This window comes from Crocuta crocuta, unplaced genomic scaffold (assembly GCF_008692635.1).
Source record: "Crocuta crocuta isolate KB4526 unplaced genomic scaffold, BGI_CrCroc_1.0 scaffold382, whole genome shotgun sequence".
Classification (NCBI taxonomy): domain Eukaryota; kingdom Metazoa; phylum Chordata; class Mammalia; order Carnivora; family Hyaenidae; genus Crocuta; species Crocuta crocuta.
This window is the reverse complement of record NW_027531873.1, coordinates 2,950,488-2,970,743: the sequence shown is the minus strand read 5'-3', so window position 1 is coordinate 2,970,743 and position 20,256 is coordinate 2,950,488. Positions and strand designations below refer to the sequence as shown.

The following is a 20,256-nucleotide window of genomic DNA, read 5'->3' as shown; positions in this document are numbered from 1 at the left end:
TCCCCCCTTTCTCCTTAAAACACACACACACAAACACACACACACACACACACACACACACACACAAACATAAGCCTCATGGTCAGTTTTCAAGGTTTACAGTTTGTTTTAAAAATTGTGCTATTCTTACACTGAACTTTCCTAGATGACTTCCTCCCCCATTTTCTTGAGTTCTCCACTAAAATATCATTTTATCAGGAATGTATTCTTTTCTCATTCTCTGTAAAACAAAATCACTCTCTCACTGTTATCTCCTTTCAAGGTCTTATTTTTCTCCAGGTACTTATCATCACCTAAAATATTATGTCTTCCTACTAGTATGTGAGCTTAGTAGAAGAAAGGGACTTTGAATATCTTGTTTTACTGGTATGTAGTGGGTGCTCACTAGTTATTTGCTGAATACATGAGTGAATGAATTATATAGTATGTGAATTAAATGCAAAAGTGAGTTAAGTTGCAGTAATTAATATAAACAAAAAATGACTTCTTTCAAATTTACTGTCAATGGTCAAACTTAAATTTTTTAGTATTTATAAGTGAGCTCTGTCAAGTTTACAAAATAGAATCATCTTCTGGCTTCTTTGCTTTTCTTTGAAATGTCACCAGCATGTGTATTTGCCTGTCACAGAAATTTTGTATATGAGGATTTGCTGAGATTAATAGACTTTGGTCATCAGCTATCATCTACTTTATAAATCCAGAGTTTACTTTGCCATTATTAGTTTAAAAACAACAATAAAACCCTGGGTTTTCTGTATTTTACGTGGGACAAAATATAGTTAACACTCTTATAAGTATAGATTAAACAAGTAGTACAAAACCAGCTGTGTCATTTATCAGAGATGCCTTTTAGTATAAGTTGCCACCAGATCCTAAGAGTGTAGTCACATTCCCACTTAGGGAATGCAAAAAAAGAAAAAACATAGGGAGGAAGGAAGGAAGGAAGGAAGGAAGGAAGAGAGAGAAGAGGAGAAGAGAAGAGAAGAGAAAAGAAGAAAAGAAAAGAGAAAAGAAAAGAAAAGAAGAAAAGAAAAGAATACGGACACCTAAATCAGCAACAATAGTTCAGTAAAGCATATAACAGTGCTTCTTCTAGTTGGAGGGGTGGGTGGCTTTAAAAAGTCCCCCTTTTCTTGTTCTGTGATTTTGAGCCTCTCTCTTAGGTAGACATGCTCTTTTTTTTCCCTGTCCAATCATCAAATCCTATTCACTTTTCACCCTAAGAATTGGTAGCTTATAGGATATGCTGAGACCTAATTTCTTGAATATTGTATAATTCTACTTCCAAAGCCTAAAATGGCTTCAGCACTTCATGGCAGTATATTAGATCTTTATTATATTAAATCCTCATTATATCTTGGCTTTCTACCTTAGTGGTTCGACCACAATAGTTCTGTGATAGATATGTGCATGGTGCAGGTGACAACAAATATCATTTTTCCAATAAGGCAATGTTACTGCAAAGGATAGTAGTAATGGATCTTCTGATTCTCTAGTGAGTCATGACATAATAACAATAATTAATATCATTTATATAGTGCCTCACAGTTTACAAAATATTCATTGCCAGTATTGCACTTAGATTCTCACAGCAGCATAGCAAAATAGTTCTTATTAGTGGTTGAACTGAGGCTCAAAATGGTTAATCATTTCAGTTCTTGCTTTCTGTTATGTCATACTAACAAATAAGAAATGATAACAATAATAAGAAAATGTCTTATTTAGACTGTTTATTTGTGTGCACCTTTTCTCTGAATGTTTTGATTCTTTCTAATATTGGAGGTGGGGAATGGTATTGATTTATTTCTCTGTGCTCCTGCTGGCCTCTCATCAGATTTAATTTTCCCTTATCATAGTAAATTTTTACTGAACCATTCCATTATACTCTGTTCCACAATTGACAATGGCAAAGAATAGTTTGGGACTGTGAAATAGAATTTTTCATAATGTAAAACTAAAGCAACATGTTTTTATCAAACTGAGTAAAACTGACTTAGCTATTGATGATATTTTGATTTTTTAATACATCACTGTTATCAGACTTAAAGCATTTAGTTCTCTCTTTTCAGATGAAATATTTGAACTCTTTGTTTTGTAATTCTAAACCTCACATGATTTCAGAGTATTTAAAAAATGATTATATGTTAATGCTTTGTGTCTTGGGTGGAAAAAACCTTACAGAATTGTTCTTCCTGTAAATATATATTTATTTTCCATTTTCATTTTTATTGAAGGATTAATAAAATTTCATAATTAAAAACTTCAGTGTCTATGTTGTGAATATTTTAGTTTCCATATTTAATCATGATTTCTAAAAATATTAATAACTTAATTGTCATAAGAAAAGCTCCCAAATTTATTCTTACATTTTAATGAATTATTTGTGTTCTATATGTAAACTGTCACAGCATGAAATCAATTTTCTGCCTTGATTCATCCCAAATCAGAGATTTCTATCACATTAATATTATAATTAGAAACATTAATAGAGACGGCAACTTTAAAAGCATACTTTGCTTCTTGGCAATTTAGCATATTTCTCTGAGTGCCCAAGACTTCAAGAACCTTCAATGCACTAATAAATTTATTAACTCAAACTTAAAAGAAGCGAAAAGTCTCTCTTTCTTTCTCTCTCCCCATGGCCAGTCTGCTAAAATAGATTATTCATGCTTATTTGATTCAGGTAGGCTTTTGCAAGCTTCCCTACTAGGCCTGGGAATGTGGTACATTGAGGCCTTTTCAGAGGCTTCTGACATAGACCAAGCTTTTATTGCATGGTGTTTTATTATTACCAAATCCTAGTCTCCACCCAGTTTGTAGGCACTCTGCTTATTCTTTTGAATCAGGAAAGGTTATCACCTACCTTAATCCATGGAGCAGCGTGGATTAAGGACACCAGTGTGCCCCAGGATTCTCAAAGAGGATCCTGGAAACTTCTTGTTTCTTCTTTTTTGCTGTCTTTACTAAATTCTATTGGGCCTTAGGAGGATTTGCATCTGAAATGGGCAACCTGGTGTTTTTCTCAATGAAGACATCAGATCAAAGTTCAGTTAGTCAAGGCCTTTCTAAAACATTAAGGGGGCCTGGACTTACACAATAAAAAGATGAGCTCTAGCAGAGATTGCAGTAAAAACATTCTGAACTATAATCCGGATAAAGAATAGATTATAGGCCAAAGAACAGACCTTGTTTAAATTGCTTTATACTAATAACTTTACATTTAAAAACTTTACCCTATTTTTAAGAAGTGTACTTTAATGTCTCATACTTTATTTGTTAATACATTCTTGGTAAACAGATCATGTTTTGGGAACCACATATGTGTATATATTGTATTGTAAACATTAGATTGAGCCAATTGATAGGTCTCTTTCATTAATGAAGGTTAACAGTATCTTATGGAGAGATAAACAGTCATTTTATTTACAAAGTAAATGCCAAACCCACAGACTCTGAATCAGAGAACAATGTTTCTATTAGACTTAAATTTGTTTATCCTGTGTCACTGTAGAATTGATGTTGGTAGGTATTCAGTTGAAGAATATTAATCCTTTAAGTCTTAAAATGCAAATATCTAGTGTCAAGCAAATGTCTGTTTCTTATCTAAATTACAAAGTTGTCAGTTACTTCATAAAATGAGAATTCTCTTCAATTTTTGCAGAGATTATCTGCAGATTATCTGTTTTGTTGAATATTCTGAAATATGTGCATTTAGGACAGTGGAAACTATGTTAATTTAGATTGGAAACTATTAGAAACTATTGCCAGGTGGAATCTGTTAGTAGTTCAACTTTGGACAGAAGTGTGTATATATTTCTTATATATTTGTAATGTGTTGAATCAGCACAGAATCCATTCAAAGCAATATGATGAGAATGTTCTATTACTTCGCCTTTATCATCTATGTAAATAAATTCAGCATCAACATTTATTAGAGTTTCTTGTGAGGAAGGTTATTTGTTGAAAAAATTGAAAATAGCACAAAAAAGGAAGTATCAATAAACTAATGATTATGTCAGGTTTCTAATGTAGTTTGTATACATTCTCCCTCCTTATCATGTGCCTTGTTCCCATCTGGAGTAACCCCAATACATTTTATACTCTAAGCTTAATTTAAAACTAGTAAGAAAATTTAAATATATATATATACACACACACACACACACACACTATGTTGTGAGAATTTAGCCTTTAAATGATGCTCAGCTCAATATATTTAAAAAGCTAGTTTCTTTTGAGCCCTTCACCAATGATTCAGTTGGCTTAAGTTTTCATTAGTTCTTAGCAACTGCATATTTAATTGATTATTTAAATGTGGAATCTTTAAAAAATAATTAAAACATGTATATTAAATTTTTTTCAACTCAGGAAGGTAAGAAAAGCAAAGAGATTTCTTATCAAATTTAGGGAACCACCAGGAGTGAAGAAACATGGGAGATGAAAAGGTTGATTTCTAACTAGTATTTGTAATAATGAAGGTTGTTGTATGCTTCTTTGAAATTTAAGAAGTCTGTGTATATCAGCACTTCCTTGTCAGCGTTAAAATGCATAAATGTATCAATATTTTGCTGAATGTAGTTTGAATACATTGTAGTTTAAAAGAACAGTAAGTTCTTAATGACCAGTATGGCTTTTCTTAGCAGGCTGGACCAGTATCATCTTCAAGATTTGGTCACTATTATGATGTATCAAAAAAGATGCCACAGGAACTAATTGAGGCTTCAAAAGTGCATGGATTTTTTTTCCCAGAAAAATCATCTTCAACTCCTAATATAGAACCATGGTAAGTTAATGACCCAATTCTGATTTCACAGGTTAATAGAATGCATTTTTACCACAGTATTTGAAATAATGCATAGCTAAAGGTAAATATCCTAATAATAAATGTCTTCTATAAAATACATAACCTTAATTGTGCATATGTTTCATATTATTTCTTTATATTTAGTTTTCTTTTTCTGGTCCTATAACTGTTGGATATGCTCTTCTTCTTAATTTGCAGTTTGAGAAGTCTGGATACCAAAATTATAATACCTACTGTTTTTAATTTCAAAAAAATGTGGAATAGTTTTTAAATCAGAGTCTTTTAGTTCTAAATACAAATAGATATCTAAAAACAACTTATTAATAATAATAGCAGTGAAAATGGTATAAAGTAATGCTGTTTTTCAATAAATGTTCTTTCAGAAAGTAAATATATGTTTTCTGATATTTATTAAGGCTTTCTGTTTTAGTTATTCTGTAAATACAACAATCTGTATTTTTTAGATTGCCTTCAGAGAATTTAGGGTTTTTTGAGTTTTACAATGAAGAATTTTAAATATTAAACCAATAGAACATGTTTATAGTGCTACTAACTTTATTTCGACAAAAGTCTGAAAATTACAGTACTTGACATTGAATAATTTATATGATGTGTTAAGAATATTTAATTTCAATTCTTAACTGCAGTTGAATCATGGAAACTAATCCATGGATTAGGTTGTTGCCTTTATTTTCCTTCATATTGTAAAACCATTATTTTCAAAGTGAGATGAGTTATCAAGTGGAGACTTAATAGATAGGAAGTTGTAAACTGAAATGACACAAGTCTAAAGTCTCTTTTCCAGGGATATTACTTGAGAATTTAGTAAAGACTATCTTATTTATTTTTATTAAATCTGTGTCCAAATAAAAAAATCCTCACTTCATTATGGTTTCTCCATTTTGTGGCTTGAGACTTAACAAAAGTGGTGCTCTGATTTTGTCTTAATATTAATAACAATGATTAATGAATGACTGCTATGTGTCAGTCACTCTACTATACATTCCATTTGTTGTCTAGTGCAGTCTTTGTAAACAACATACTGTATTCCCATTTTCCAGAAGAAGATACCAAAATTCACAGAAGTTAATTTACTTGAAGCTCAACTATTAAGTGATAGAACCAGGATTAACCTAACTCAGATCCCTCTCTTTCTTTTTGCTTTACTGCTTCAAGAGACTTTGGTGTCCTACACCTTTACCAAGAAATCTGGGTTCTGATGCTGAGTCCATCCTTGGGAAAATACGATTTGTCCTACCTACATCACTAATATTTTGTTAAGTTTGAATGACTATTTGATTATACTTATTCTTAATTTTTGTCATTCACTAAACCAGACATACCTATGCTTTTATGGCTTGGGAAATAACTTTTCCCTGATTCCTCAAGAAGTAAGTGGTGGAACCCAGATTTAAAGTTGGTTCTTTCTGACTCAAAATTCTGTGTTAGCCATAATGCTGTATTGCCTCCATTCATAGAGTGCCAAGGGAAACAAAAAATGTAAAATGTCCATTAAGTATGATGTAAGTGAATAAAAAATATAGTGTTACTTTTGTAACTAATAAAACGTTTTAAGAATAAAACATGTTTTATGCTCCAAAGTACAAGATTTTTGTTCATCCATTCAGTAACTAAAAGAAAGAGGGAATTAACATTTAATGAAAACCTGTTCCATGTCAGGCACTGTTCCAGGCATTAGACCATGGGATAACTCATTTAATCCTCCCACAACCCTCCATAAGAAGTACTATTATCCCCACTTTATAGGAAACTTGAGGTCAGAGATGCTAAGTAGCTTTCCCACTATTTCAGGCTGTCAGTAAATAAGTCTTCAAAACCTCTGGTTTTTTGTTTGTTTGTTTTTTGTTTTTCTCTGCCAGACTGCCTCCATTTGCTGCTGCAGTAAATGTACAGCATGTGAAGCTGAGTGCCCAGAAAAATAACTATACCTTGATCACCTGTGAGGATATAGTCTTCTAGTCTTTAAAATACATATTTTTTCAGAATGCTTTTTTGAAAGCTAGCAGTTTTGCATAGAATAGGAAAATTTATAGATTTCAATTATCAAGGCAATATTTCATTTCATAGTAGTTAACTGATAATTCATTTATTTCATATTAAACTTAAATGCTTAATTAAATGTAATTAAACTTTAAACATGTAATTAAATTAATTTTGAAAATGAGTACTTACCATGTGAGATTTAATTTATGAAAAGCATGTGCTCATTTCACTAAAATGAACTTTGCTGGTTCATTTATAGAACAATAAACCTAAGCTTTACAGTTGTCTATACTTTTCCTGCAATTAAGACTAGAGGAGATAGCTGTGTCCCACTATCATATGTAAGTCTATAATATATAATTTCATATATTCTGAAGGCACTGTTAAAATATAAAGTTTTTTATGGTAAGAAAAACTGAAGGTCATTTAAAATTTACACTAACTGATTTAAAGTCATTGACAGGTTTGCCTATGGAAAATGTTCGTGCATGTAATTTAAGCTTTCAAAGCAAAGCTTGGATATAAAAACCTAAGAAGTATCACACTAATATTACCATAGTTTTGTTTTAATATTTCATTGTCATAAATCAGATAAGTCGACACAAAACAGTGATAGGAAAACTGATTTTGAGAATAAATTTGTAATCTAAGATTTTTTTTTTTAATTTGACATTGTTTTGAGTTAATCTTTGCTACAGGTATGCAGACAGTTCTGTTTTCTCACTAGAAAGATAATGCCATTCTTCATAGTAGGGATGGTGTTTCAACTTTCTTATTTATTAACAAATCTACTAACATACTGCTTAACCTACTGTTACAAAATGAATTTTTGTGGTTCCACCCCCCAAGACCCTGAATTTATATGTTAAAGTACAACATGATGGTATTTGGAGATAAATATTTGGGAGGTAATTATGGTTGGATGAGGTCATGATGGTAGGACCTTAGTCTGGTAGGATTAGTGTTCTTAGAAAAGAGGAAAGACATCCAGCTCCTGCTCTTTTCCTTGAGTGGAAATCCAAGAAGGGCCATGAGCAACACAGCAAGAAGGTGGTCATCTGAACCCAATGGGGGAGCTCTAACCGGATGCAACCCTGCTAGCACCTTGATCCTGGGCTTCTAGTCCCCAGAATTTCTATGGAATTAATTCCTTTTAGTTAAGCCACTCAGTCTATAGTATTTTGTTATGGGAACCAAAGCCAATTGATATACTCACTATATTGTAAAATTTTAATTTTTTTTAATTGATAGACCAGATCTTGAATACTGAGTTTACATACAGTTGGTAGTAAACAGAATGAATTTGTCTTGATATGTTTCTTTGAAATTCAAGATTTTATTTTTACATGAATATCCTAAAAATGGCCAGTAGTTTCTTACATTAACTAAAAGTTTTGTATTAATTAAGTTGAGTTAACTGAATTCTGAAAGAACCATTTATCTTTTTAGGAGAACTTTTAGGAGAAAATCAATGAAAAGAGGATAAGAATATTACTTAAGGTTTATAAGTCCTTCCTTTTTCTTATTTGGCAAAGCCTCTTTACCACTTAAATGGAACATATGTATAAGCTTTCTGTAATATTTTCCTAGACAAATTATAGTTATGTACCCCCAAAAAACTCCTACTTAATTTTGTTCATACCCTGTCAGAACACTTACCACATTACACTAAAGTTATTTGTAGTGTCTACATTTTTATCTTCCCTCTCAAGCAGTGGAAATCCTTGAGGAAGGGGGCTATGCTGTCTACACCTCTTTATTTCATGAATCTAGGACACAGGTGTTGAGTTGATAGCTGATGAACTAGTGAATCAATGCACAAAGTATAGTAATAACTCAGATTAATGCAGCTTGTTCTTACCTCAAAGATTTATTGGGATAAAACTAACTGAAATATAACCATGTAACAGTACATTTTATTTCACAAATAGAGATCTCTTTCATTACAAAGCAGAGAACCACATATATCTAGAAGTTATAAGTAGAAAATTCACTCATGATAAAGGAATTTTGATAGAGAACTTGTAGGTAAGACTAAAGATTCAGAAGTATGCTGAATTACTCTATTAAAAGGATATAGTAAATGGTACATTAATACAAATCTCAGAGCTGAGGGAAAGGCAAGATGTAAATGTGATTAGGGATTTTACCCCTTGGTCATTCTGCTGGTGACATGATTAAAGTAAAAAGATAATATCTAAAAATTTTGAGAGAGAACTATTAATCCTGAAACTCATTTTAATCAATGAAGAGAAATTACTTGCATACATGTGTGCCTTTCTTAATTTTTCTGTCCTTCATGTATACAGAATTTAGTTGCTCATCCTGGGCATGCTATCTTCATTGATATGCATGGTTTTTGTTTATTATTTCTCACCTAATACCCACATTTCTAGTCCCAGTCATCTTCCCCTAGGCATACTTTCACTTATTTATGTATGTCCTTCCAAATTTTCTTTTCTGTTCAATAAAGTAATCTTAGACCCTTGATTTCTCTCTTTCACTCCTTGCATCCAATCAGCAACTCCTGAAATTTTATTTTTTAAGTTTTTATTTAAATTCCAGTTAGTTAACATACACTGTAATATTAGTTTCAGGTGTACAATATAATGATTCAGTACTTCCATACAACACCCAATGCCCATCACAAGGGCACTCCTTAATGTCCATCTCCTATTTAACTTATACCCCACCCACCACCCCTCTGGGAACCATCAGTTTGTCCTTTATAGTTAAGTGCCTGTTCTTGGTTTGCCTCTCTCTTTTTTTTTTTCCCCTTTGCTTCTTTGTTTTTTGTTTGTTAAATTCCACATATGAGTGAAAACATACAGTATTTGTCTTTACTGACTGGCTTATTTCCCTTAACGTAATGCACTCTAGCTCCATCTGCATTGGTGCAAATGGCAAGATTTCATTCTTTTTATAGCTGAGTAATATTCCTTTGTATACATATACCACATCTTCTTTGTTCTCTCATCAGTTGATGGGCACTTGGGCTATTTCCATAATTTGACTATTGTAGATAATGCTGTTATATAAACATCAAAGTGCATGGATCCCTTTGAATTAGTATTTTTGTATTCTTTGGGTAAATACTTAGTAGTGCAATTGCTGGATCATAAGGTAGTTGTATTTTTAACTTTTTGAGGAACTCCATACTATTTTCCATAATGGCTGCGCCAATTTACATTCTGACCAACAGTTCAAGAGGATTCCCCTTTCTCCACATCCTCATCAACACCTGTTGTTTGTTGTGCTGGTGATTTTAGCCATTCTGACAATTGTAAGGTGATATCTCATTGTAGTTTAGATTTGTATTTTCCTGATAATATTACTGTTGAACACGTTTTTATGTGTCTGTTGACCATCTGTAGGTCTTCTTTGGAAAAGTGTCTGTACATGTCTTCTGCCCATTTTTTTCCTTTCTTTTTTTTTTTTTTGTCTTTTGCCCATTTTTTTAATTGGATTATTCCCCTCTCTCCCACCCTCCATCAACCCTGTTTGTTCTCTGTATTTAAGAGTCTCTTATGGTTTGCCTCCCTCCCTCTCTGTTTATCTGTAACTATTTTTCCCCCTTCCCCTCCCTGATGGTCTTCTGTTAAGTTTCCCAAGATCCACATAGGAGTGAAAACATAGGATATCTGTCTTTCTCTGACTGACTTACTTCACTTAGCATAATACCCTCCAGTTCCATCCACGTACTGCAAATGGCAGGATTTCATTCTTTCTCGTTGCCAAGTAGTATTCCATTGTACATATAAACCACATCTTCTTTATCCATTCATCAGTTGATGGACATTTAGACTGTTTCCATAATTTGGCTATTCTTGAAAGCACTGCTGTAAACATTGGGGTACACGTGCCCCTATGCATCAGCACTCCTGCATCCTTTGGGCAAATTCCTAGCAGTGCAATTGCTGGGTCATAGGGTAGTACTATTTTTAATTTTTTGAGAAGCCTCCACACCATTTTCCAGAGTGGCTGCATCAGTTTGCATTCCCACCAACAGTGCAAGAGGGTTCCTGTTTCTCCACGTCCTCACCAGCATCTATAGTTTCCTGATTTGTTCATTTTAGCCACTCTGACTGGCATGAGGTGGTATCTCAGTGTGGCTTTGATTTGTATTTCCTTGATGATGAGTGACATTGAGCATCATTTCATGTGTCTGTTGGCCATCTGGTTGTCTTCTTTGGAAAAGTGTCCATTTATGTCTTCTTCCCATTTCTTCACTGCATTATTTGTTTTCAGGTGTGGAGTTTGGTGAGTTCTTTATAGATTTTGGATAGTAGCCTTTTATCCAGTATGTCATTTGCAAATATCTTTTCCCATTCCATCAGTTGCCTTTTAGTTTTGTTGATTGTTTTCTTTGCAGTGCAGAAGCTTTTTATCTTGATGAGGTCCCAATACTTCATTTTTGCTTCTAATTCCCTTGCCTTTGGAGATGTGTTGAGTAAAGCAGCTGTTATTCTTGACTATGTGTAGTGTTTATATTCTAGTGAGAAAGCACATAAAAAAATTTTAAGGCCAAGTAAATAAATGTATATATTATTAGGAGTTGTGATAAGTAATATAAGGAAAAAGAACATTTTCCACAAGTTATATGGGGGTCGGGGGATTTACTTTGAGTTGTGTTCAGGTATGGCTTCTCTGAAGAGAAAGCTTTTGAGCTGAGACCTGAAGATAAGAAGGCAATCCTACAAAGATCAGTAGACTAAGAAATATTCTGGAGGAACAGCCAGTGTGTTAAGAAAGGAACGACTCAGTGTGTTCAAAGGACTTGAGAGGCCATGTTCTCAAATAGAGTAATAGAGCTATAAGGAAGATGTGTTCAGTGAGTTAGGTGAAGTCATATCATTCTCATAAGAAATTTGTTCATGGAAGGCAGAGAAAAAGCAATAATTGGAAGAGATTTAGGAAGCAAGAAGTTTTTGTTATTTTGTTGTTTTGTTTTAACATAAATGAGAAAAATTGAATAGAGAGGGAATTTGGCGGAGATTAGAAAAGTAAGTAGTGGTTTCTATTTGTATGACTTTAGGCAAATTACTAAACAATTTGGCAGAATTCCCATGCCATTCAAGGCCAAAGATTGGCCTTTAAGATGTATTAACATTTCCTCCACTGGAGGGAAGGAGGAAGGGAACAAGAAGAGAACAGTGTAGATGCAAAGAAATGGGTGTGTAGGATTGGAGTCAGGATCGTGAGTAGTGTTGAAAGTATGGACTGAGGTCTTCTCTTTACTCAGTGAATAATAGGAAGGGCCATCCACTGATGAACAGTTAGTTACCTCTGAGGAATTTGGGTTAAATGGGGAACTTTGAAATGGTTGTTTCATGGACTGGAAGAATACATCAACTAGAGAAGTATCAAATATTTATGGTGGTATAGTCTGTCAGGTGACTTTCTTACACTGTGATAAGTTTCCTGGTATAGGCAGGATTGAATTTTGCCAGGTGCAGGCAACAGAAGGAGTTTAAGTATTAAAAAGTAAACAAATGAAGGATCACAAACTCTAGGGCTAAGAAAATGAATTGAAGACAACTGCTGTTGATACATGAGGAGTAAGGGGAGAGTGCACTTATAGTGGACTTACTGATCTTAATAGTGGGTGTAAATGGACAAAGCAGGCTACCAAGATCAGAACTGTTCATTGAGAATAAGATGTTCGAATTAGGACTGAAACCAGGTATGGTATCTTCAAGTGATAGAGGAAAATGTCCAGCATTTTAAAGACAGCAGCTTAAATGGGGGAATGATTGAGATTGGTTAGACATTTAAAAAAAAAAAAAAAAAAGAAAGGATTTGTGTTTGGTTTGTTTTGTTTTACTAAAAGTGGAGCGGGAAGAGTGGTTTGAAAGTAACACTGGGGAACAAAGAGGATGCCAATCAAATCTTTAAAATGTTGAGGAAATGTATCTAAACTACAGCTTTATTTATTTAGGCTGAAGTGCCTGTTGCCTTTCAAGAGAAATATTCTTTGGAGGGTGGTAGGGCAGACTTTTATTAAGGTCTGCAGCGGATGCTAACTGCAAAGACTGTAGCACTGGCTCTAGCAGGTGGTCTCTGCAGCAGTGTTTTCTGCATAAGAGAGCTAAGGTGATTACTGGGCTTAGCATCCAAGATATAATGAAGTGAAAAAGCAGATTATAGTAATGGGATACATGGTACATAAAATTTTATATAGCTTATCCCAGATTCTTTTCTAATACTAACTCAGGAGATGTTAATTTTGGCTCCAAAATTTTAATGATATGTGGTCAAAGAAGTTCATGAAAGGCTCAAAGGAAATTTATTCCTTCTAAGACCGTTTAAGAAACTCATAGTATACATAGTATTTGAAAGGTATAAGAGACACTTCAAAGTTAAACAAATATATACATAATTCTTATAACCCTGCTTATAATTTTGTATTGATAAAATATTCTTCAGAGTGAAAAACATTTTTATCAGCACACTTCTAAATATCCCACATTAGTGTCTTGCCATAAGAGAAGGAAGGGCTGGTACAGAGAGATGTCAGGATGTTCATCATACTGTTAATAGCATTCACTTCTGGGTAATGGATTTTCATATCTTTCCTATTCTTTGTTTTATGTCTTTGAATTTTTATGATGAACAAACATCATTTTTATAATGAGGAAGTATTTCAAATAAGTGGGGAAAACCGAATCACTTGGGAATAATATAGTAAAATCCTTTTCTCATATTTCACATCAAACTATATTTCTAAAGAGTTAAATTTTAAATATAATAAATGGAATTATAGAAGTATGGGAAGAAAATAGAATGCCTTAAACTCTTGGAGTGGGAAAATAACAAAAACTATATCTAGTGATCAGATAGTGATAGATAGTATTTAGTACTATTCTCCATATGAAGGACCCAAGACTGTTTGGAGAAATGTTTGATTCAAAGGAATACATAGAAGGGTGCCTCAGTCGGTAGAACATCTGACTCTTGATCTCATGGTCATGAGTTCAAGCCCCACGTTGGGTGTGAAGCCTACTTTAAAAAAGAAAAAAAAATTCAGTTCAAAGGAAAGACACGGAGACACCTATAATGTCTTTGTATGTTTAGAAGTGCTTAAAGAATGATGAGGACAGGGCATGTCAAAAGGATACAGAAGCCATCTCAGTGGAGCTCCCACTGGACAAATAGGTGAAATTTGAGAATCAGAATAAATAACGATAATAAGTGGATTATAACCCATTTAATAAAACAGGATGCCATGAGTACATATTGATACAAATGAATGAATAAATAAATTACTGAGGAAAAAGATATTTACATAACCACAGGGTACCTTCCCACAAAATGTTTATTGACTATAAAGGGTAAAGAATAATTTTATGACTGTAAACAGTAAGGACTATAAAGTTATGCCTGGCAGACATAACTTTAATCAAGTTAATGTCCACAGTTATAGGGCAAATTGAAGTCATGTATCATCTGATAATATGCAATGTGAATATAGGAATGCTCCTGTGGTATTTCTACCAAATATACATAATTTAAATCTAATCGTAAGGAAATAACAGACAAACCCAAATTGGAAAATATATATGTTAATATTTTTAGTAAATTGAGAGATTTTTTAAACTGGTAACAAGATGAATATCCTAATACAAAAAGGGGAAAAGATAACAATGGGATGTTCTTGAAAGAGGAAACAAAAATAGCTACCAGGCCTTACTAGTGATCAAAGAAATGTAAACAAAAACCATTTTCCAACTATTGGATATTTAAAATTATAATACCCTGTGTTAAAGATGGTGTGTTTGTCACTCATGTTAACTGTAGCAGTGTACATTGTTAAAACAATCCTAGGAAAGGGTATCAAAAGTTGAAGTGTACATTATCATTGCTGCCATTGCCCCATATCTAGGAATTTCTCATAAAGAAATAATGATACAAGTTAACAAAGATGTGTGTACAAGAATGATTATCAAAATCTGTTTGTAATAGTGAAAATCTGGAGATAACCTAAGAATTGTCAGTATAGATAGGTTGAATAAACTATGTTACACCCACATAATGAAGTACCTTGCATGCAAAGTGAGAAAATAAAATCAAAGTAGATTAAAAACAATATATGTAATATATGATGTGTATATGTAGAAAGTGATCTGCAAAGATAACAGTTATGATCTCTGAGTGTTTGAATTATGGGTGATTTTGCCTTTTTTTCCTTTTCTTTTTATAAACCTTCTTGTGAGACAGCATAGTTTAGATAGGAGCCCTTTGGTTAGACAGTCTAGATTTGAATCCTGAATTGTCCACTTAGTAGCTGTGTGGCATTATACAAGTTACTTTCCTTCTCTGGCCTCATATTTCTTAGGCTTCAATAGAAGTAATAATAATGGAAACTACTTCTCAGGATTATTAAATGAGATAACAAAAATTTACTACTTTGCAAACACTGGCTAGCAGAGGACTGACTTAATGAATTTTGGCTTCCATCATTATTATTTCTGCTTATAAGTTTGAAATTTATTCTAATAAACCTTTTTATTAATAGGCCAATCAATAAAGCTATTTCTCCTTTGGGAATGTAACTACTTAAGCAAATATTTTTTATTCTAGACAATCAGCTTTCTTTTCCCTGTCATATTCTTTCTTTTGAGAAAAACACATTTGGAAATCAATTCCTCCTTAAATAGAAGTCTGTGAATGAACAGTAGCCAAATTTCCTGTGCCTTCTACACTACTTAGCTCACTCCTGAAAGCTTGTTAAAACACTTGATAACAGAATGCTTCTTGCTACTCGTCAGCCCATCTGACTTTCATCCATCCTGCAACTGGAGCATTACTATGTTATATTGACAACATGGGTACTGATAATAGCTAACAATTACTGAAAACTGATTTTCCCTCAGGTATTAACATATTATTTTGTTATTTCATTTAATCCTTACAAAATGTCATGAAGTTTATAATATCACCACTTTAAACATGAGGAAATAGATACATCAGGCTTAATTAATTTATTTAAAGTCATACAGGGACTCAATCTCAAGGGACTCCAAATAGTCAAAGCAGTCTTGCAAAAGAACAAGGTTGGAGGTCTTACACTTCCAGATTTCAAAATGTTTTACAAAACTACAGTAATCAAAGCAGTATGGTTTGGTACTGGCATAAAGGCAGATATTTAGATCAATAGAATATAATAAAGGACCCAAAAGTAAACCCTGGCAGATATGGTCAAACAATCATCAAGTGTGCTAAGACCATCTAAGGGGAAAGAGCAGTCTTCAATAAATGATATTGGGAAAACTGGATATCCACATGCAAAGGAATAAACATGGACCTTTATCTTATACTGTACAAAAATCAGCTCAAAATGGATTAAAAACCTATCCATAAGCCCCTAAACTATAAAAGTTGTAAAAGAAAACGAAGGGGTAATCATGACATTGGATTTGACAGTTATTTCTTGGATATAATACCAAAAGCACAGGCAAAAATAGATAAATGGGACTGTTTCAAACTTAAGCACTTCTGTGCATCAAAAGACACCATCAACAGAGGGAAAGAGCAGCCGAAGTAATGGGAGAAAATCTTCTATCTGATAAGGAATTAATATGCAGACTATATAAAGAACTACAACTCAACAACAACAAATAGACTGATTAGAATCTGGGCAAAGGATTTGAACAGATATTTCTCCAAAGATAAATACAAATGGTTATTTATACTTTCTTTTTTCTATACAAACCTCCAATATACTTAACCAATATACTTGCAAATCTTTATTCTTAGCTTATGACCTCACTGAGAAAACAGAAGCAACCAGCAGAGACATCTATCGCTACATTTACCACCCATCAGCATCTGTACTGACATAATACTCTCCCCGACGTTACCATAGGTGAACTATCCATTAAACTTTTTTTTTAAGCTCTATGCCCAATGTGGGGCTGAACTCACGACCCTGAGATTAAGAGATGTACTGCCGACTGAGCCAGCCAGGCACCCCAATAGGTGAACTATTTAAACACCTATACTAAAGGCCTATTGAAGTTTGAGGTCATGAATTTACAGTGAGACAAGTCCAGTTAGATGGGGCCATTTCTCCCACCACTTTTAGCTGTAATGATGCAAATGTAGAGTGGGCAGAGAGTTGAATTTAGCCTCATAGTTTTGCTGAGCAAGTGAGACGATGGAAGAAAAGAGCAATTAAGTAGGGGCACGGATTGACCATGAATCAGGATGGTTAAATAGTTGAAAAAGTGTATGAAGGGGAGTGAGTGAAGAGGTGGTAGACAATGGTATGGAGGTTTCAGTGTGGTCAAATGATTGCATATGTACTCTAGGTAGAAGAATAGGAGGTGGTGGTTGTGGGGAGGAGAGCGCATGAACTGAAATTGAATAGGCATAGCATTTATTGATAATGGCAAGGTCTAAGGTATGATCATAAGAGTGAGCATCATAGGGGTGCCTGTGTTTGAATGTCCAACTCTTGATCTCAGTTCAAGTCTTGATCTCAGGGTCTTGAGTTCAAAAAGACCCCCTTGCTTGCTCACAGATATCATCCCATAGGATGTTACTCTAGCAATTCTTCCATCTCTCTCCTGTATCACTAACATTCCCTTTCTACTAGATGCATTCTATAATATATAAACATATTCTTATCTCTTCCTTTTAAGAAAGTAAAAACATCTCCCATCCCACTTCCTATGGCAGCTACTAGTCTATTTTTCTGCACCAGAACTCCTTGAGTTTTCTAATATTTGGTGTCTCCAATTCCTTCCCTACATTTTCACTTAAAATCCATTCTAACTAGGCTTAAACCAGCATCATTCCAGTAAAGCTGTTTCAGCAGTTCAAGCCCCATGTTGCACTCTGCTCTGGGCATGAAGCCTACAAAAAAAGGTGAGCGTCATAGGTAGGATGAAGACAAGATCATTGGGAGAGAGGTGGTCAGGAAACTGAAAGGCCAGTATGTTTGAAAGATAATTGATACCCAGAGTTGGATAGATGACAGCAATAATGATGGGTAGTAGGACATAATCTAATGACTTATTAACATTAGTAAGCAAAGGAAATCAGAGTAATGTTGAACTGAAGTATTTTTCATAAAACACTATAACCTCTCTCAACACTATCTCTATCAGACAGTGGATTATTTGACCAATGCATGCAATTCTTGCATCCTCATGTTCTTAGCATTTTCCCAACTGTGACTCAGGTGTGTGCTGGTCATTACTCACCTTGCATTTCTAGCCTCTATATGTTCTACTCTTAGTTGAGTATTCATGGTGAAAAGAATCAAACTCTGTTGTTAGGTTGAAAAGCATCAGAAAAGAAAAATCAATGACAGTCTTCAGGGTAATAGTAATGGAATTTTTAACTTGAAAATTACTTGTGAATAGACTTCACAGTCTCGATAGCCACATGCAAATTATATGCTAATATAACTTTAGCTCAGCAAATCATTTTACACAATTAGTTGAGACATTTGATATTGTGCCTACTGCCCTATAAGTATATCTCACTATTTGCCATAAATGAATATTTGAAATACATGTGTAAATAGTATTTTGGTAATACAAGTCATATTTTCCCAGTGATTTGCATAATAATATCAAAAATGCTTCATCTTCACTTTAAATTAATCCTAATTGAGAGTGATAACAGTTTTTCTTCTTAAGTGTCTTTCAGGTAGTTAAATCAATATTTAAATGCACCAGAAGTTCTTATTTTTTAAAAGCAGCAATTAAGCATTGTAATGAGAAAAATCAGTCTAAAGAAAAAGAAAAATCATTCTCGAGACATTAATTTTACATCAGGAGGGACAAGAGAGATTATCTAGTGCAATTCTGTCACATGAGAAAATTCTGAAGCCCAGAACAGAAAAATTAAATACTTTGCCTCATTATCACACATTTAGCTATANTTTTGAAAGTTATTCCATATATATATAATTTTATTTTTATAATTTATCTTTTCACAAATAAAATCTTGTCTTTTGTTATCCAAGCTTTTTTGATGTTGTTACATTTATTCCTTGATCACATTGACACTTTTGTAAGTATTCCTTTGTTCATTGTTTGAGAAACTCTAAGGTACTTAACTGCTATTTATTATGTGCTTGATTTCTTTTCTAGATATACTACAGCTATACCTTCACCCAGATATAGTAAAGCAGATTGTTTTTATCTTTCTTAACAAGATTTACAAAATTACTTTTCATGAAAAAACCCTTGCCATTTGTTGATAGAAATTGAAGTTCTCTGATACAAATGTCTATCAGAACCCTTGCTGAAAATTGAGAAGGGGGGAGAAGTGATAGGTACAAAAGTCTCATTTTTTTTTCTATAAATTAAAAAAAATGTTGAACTTGATCATCAAAATTTAGATTTACATTTTGTGTCTTTGGACCACTTTTTTACATGTTTAATATTAATATGAAGAAATAAAATAATATAAAAAACATGGTAATAAAAGCAGACATATGGAACAATTTTATTTTTTTAACAAAAATATTTTTAAATGCTTGGCATTTTAAAGATAAAAGTTAAAGTTCTAATAATTGTTTTTATGTTCTTATATGTTATAGTTTTAAGGAGAAATTGTGGTAACTCAAGTTAGATCATTTTACCATAAAATTTGTTGAAAATTAGGAAAATTGTATAAAATAGCATACATGTTTTGAAATGTGCTGTCTTTGGGACATGTTTTAAATATTTTGATAATGTAACCTTTGTTAAATGCTTGGAAACATCAATAAGGGAGACAGGGCATATTTGTAACTAGATTTCCTTCTGCCAGCTCCTGGTTTATAAGTTACTATACTGCTGAATAGCAACAAAAAGACAACAGCCTCAAAATTAAAGGAGTTTAACTTAAAAAAAAAATTTTAGATGACAATAGGAGATATTTTTATCAGTAAAGATTATTTCAAGTATTGCTGACAAGGAAATATATCTCATGGAGATTAAAAATACTTGGTAGTATTTTAATATCAATACCATATAAACTAGTTCAGTTTTAAATGCTATAATCCCATGCATCATAAATGAATATTATCAATTTATATACCTAAATGTATTGTTTTTTTCCCATTTAATTTGTTATCAGAGTGTGTATTGTCCTAGAAATCTAATTAGTTTGGGGAAATGTATTGCTTGTAAAGTTCTGAGCATTGTTGGTGATTGGCTTGTTTTGTGTTAGTGATAAATAAGGAAAGAGATTAAAATGTATTGGCTTTATGTCTTTGGTTGTGGTTTTTTTCTGATATCAAACCTCTCTACCACTTTTGAAGAGAATCTTACCTCTACTATGGTTACTTTAACAGACTGGGAGAATACGAAATAAATAACTGATTGTATTGGATGAATAGTGACAACAAAAAACTAAAAACTAATTTGTGTATGTGGTGTTAATAATGTACCTCAGTTAGCAAATTTACTACCAAGCACTTAAGGCAGATTTTATTACTGAACAATTTG

At 33.1% G+C, this 20,256-nt stretch overlaps 1 protein-coding gene across 3 annotated transcripts in view; it reads left to right on the top strand.

The window, feature by feature from the left end:
* The window catches only part of ELP4 (elongator acetyltransferase complex subunit 4), a 241,913-nt gene that overhangs the window by 65,275 nt on the left and 156,382 nt on the right, over positions 1-20,256 (top strand). For 2 of the 3 annotated variants that reach the window (XR_013337263.1, XM_077772875.1), the window contains exon 5: positions 4,641-4,783. Coding sequence is in view for 2 of the 3 variants with exons in the window: in XM_077772875.1 (XP_077629001.1) it covers positions 4,641-4,783 (143 nt within the window). In the remaining variant the exon portion in view is untranslated. The remainder of the gene's footprint in view (positions 1-4,640; positions 4,784-20,256) is intronic. The other variant, XM_077772876.1, reaches the window with a different exon arrangement.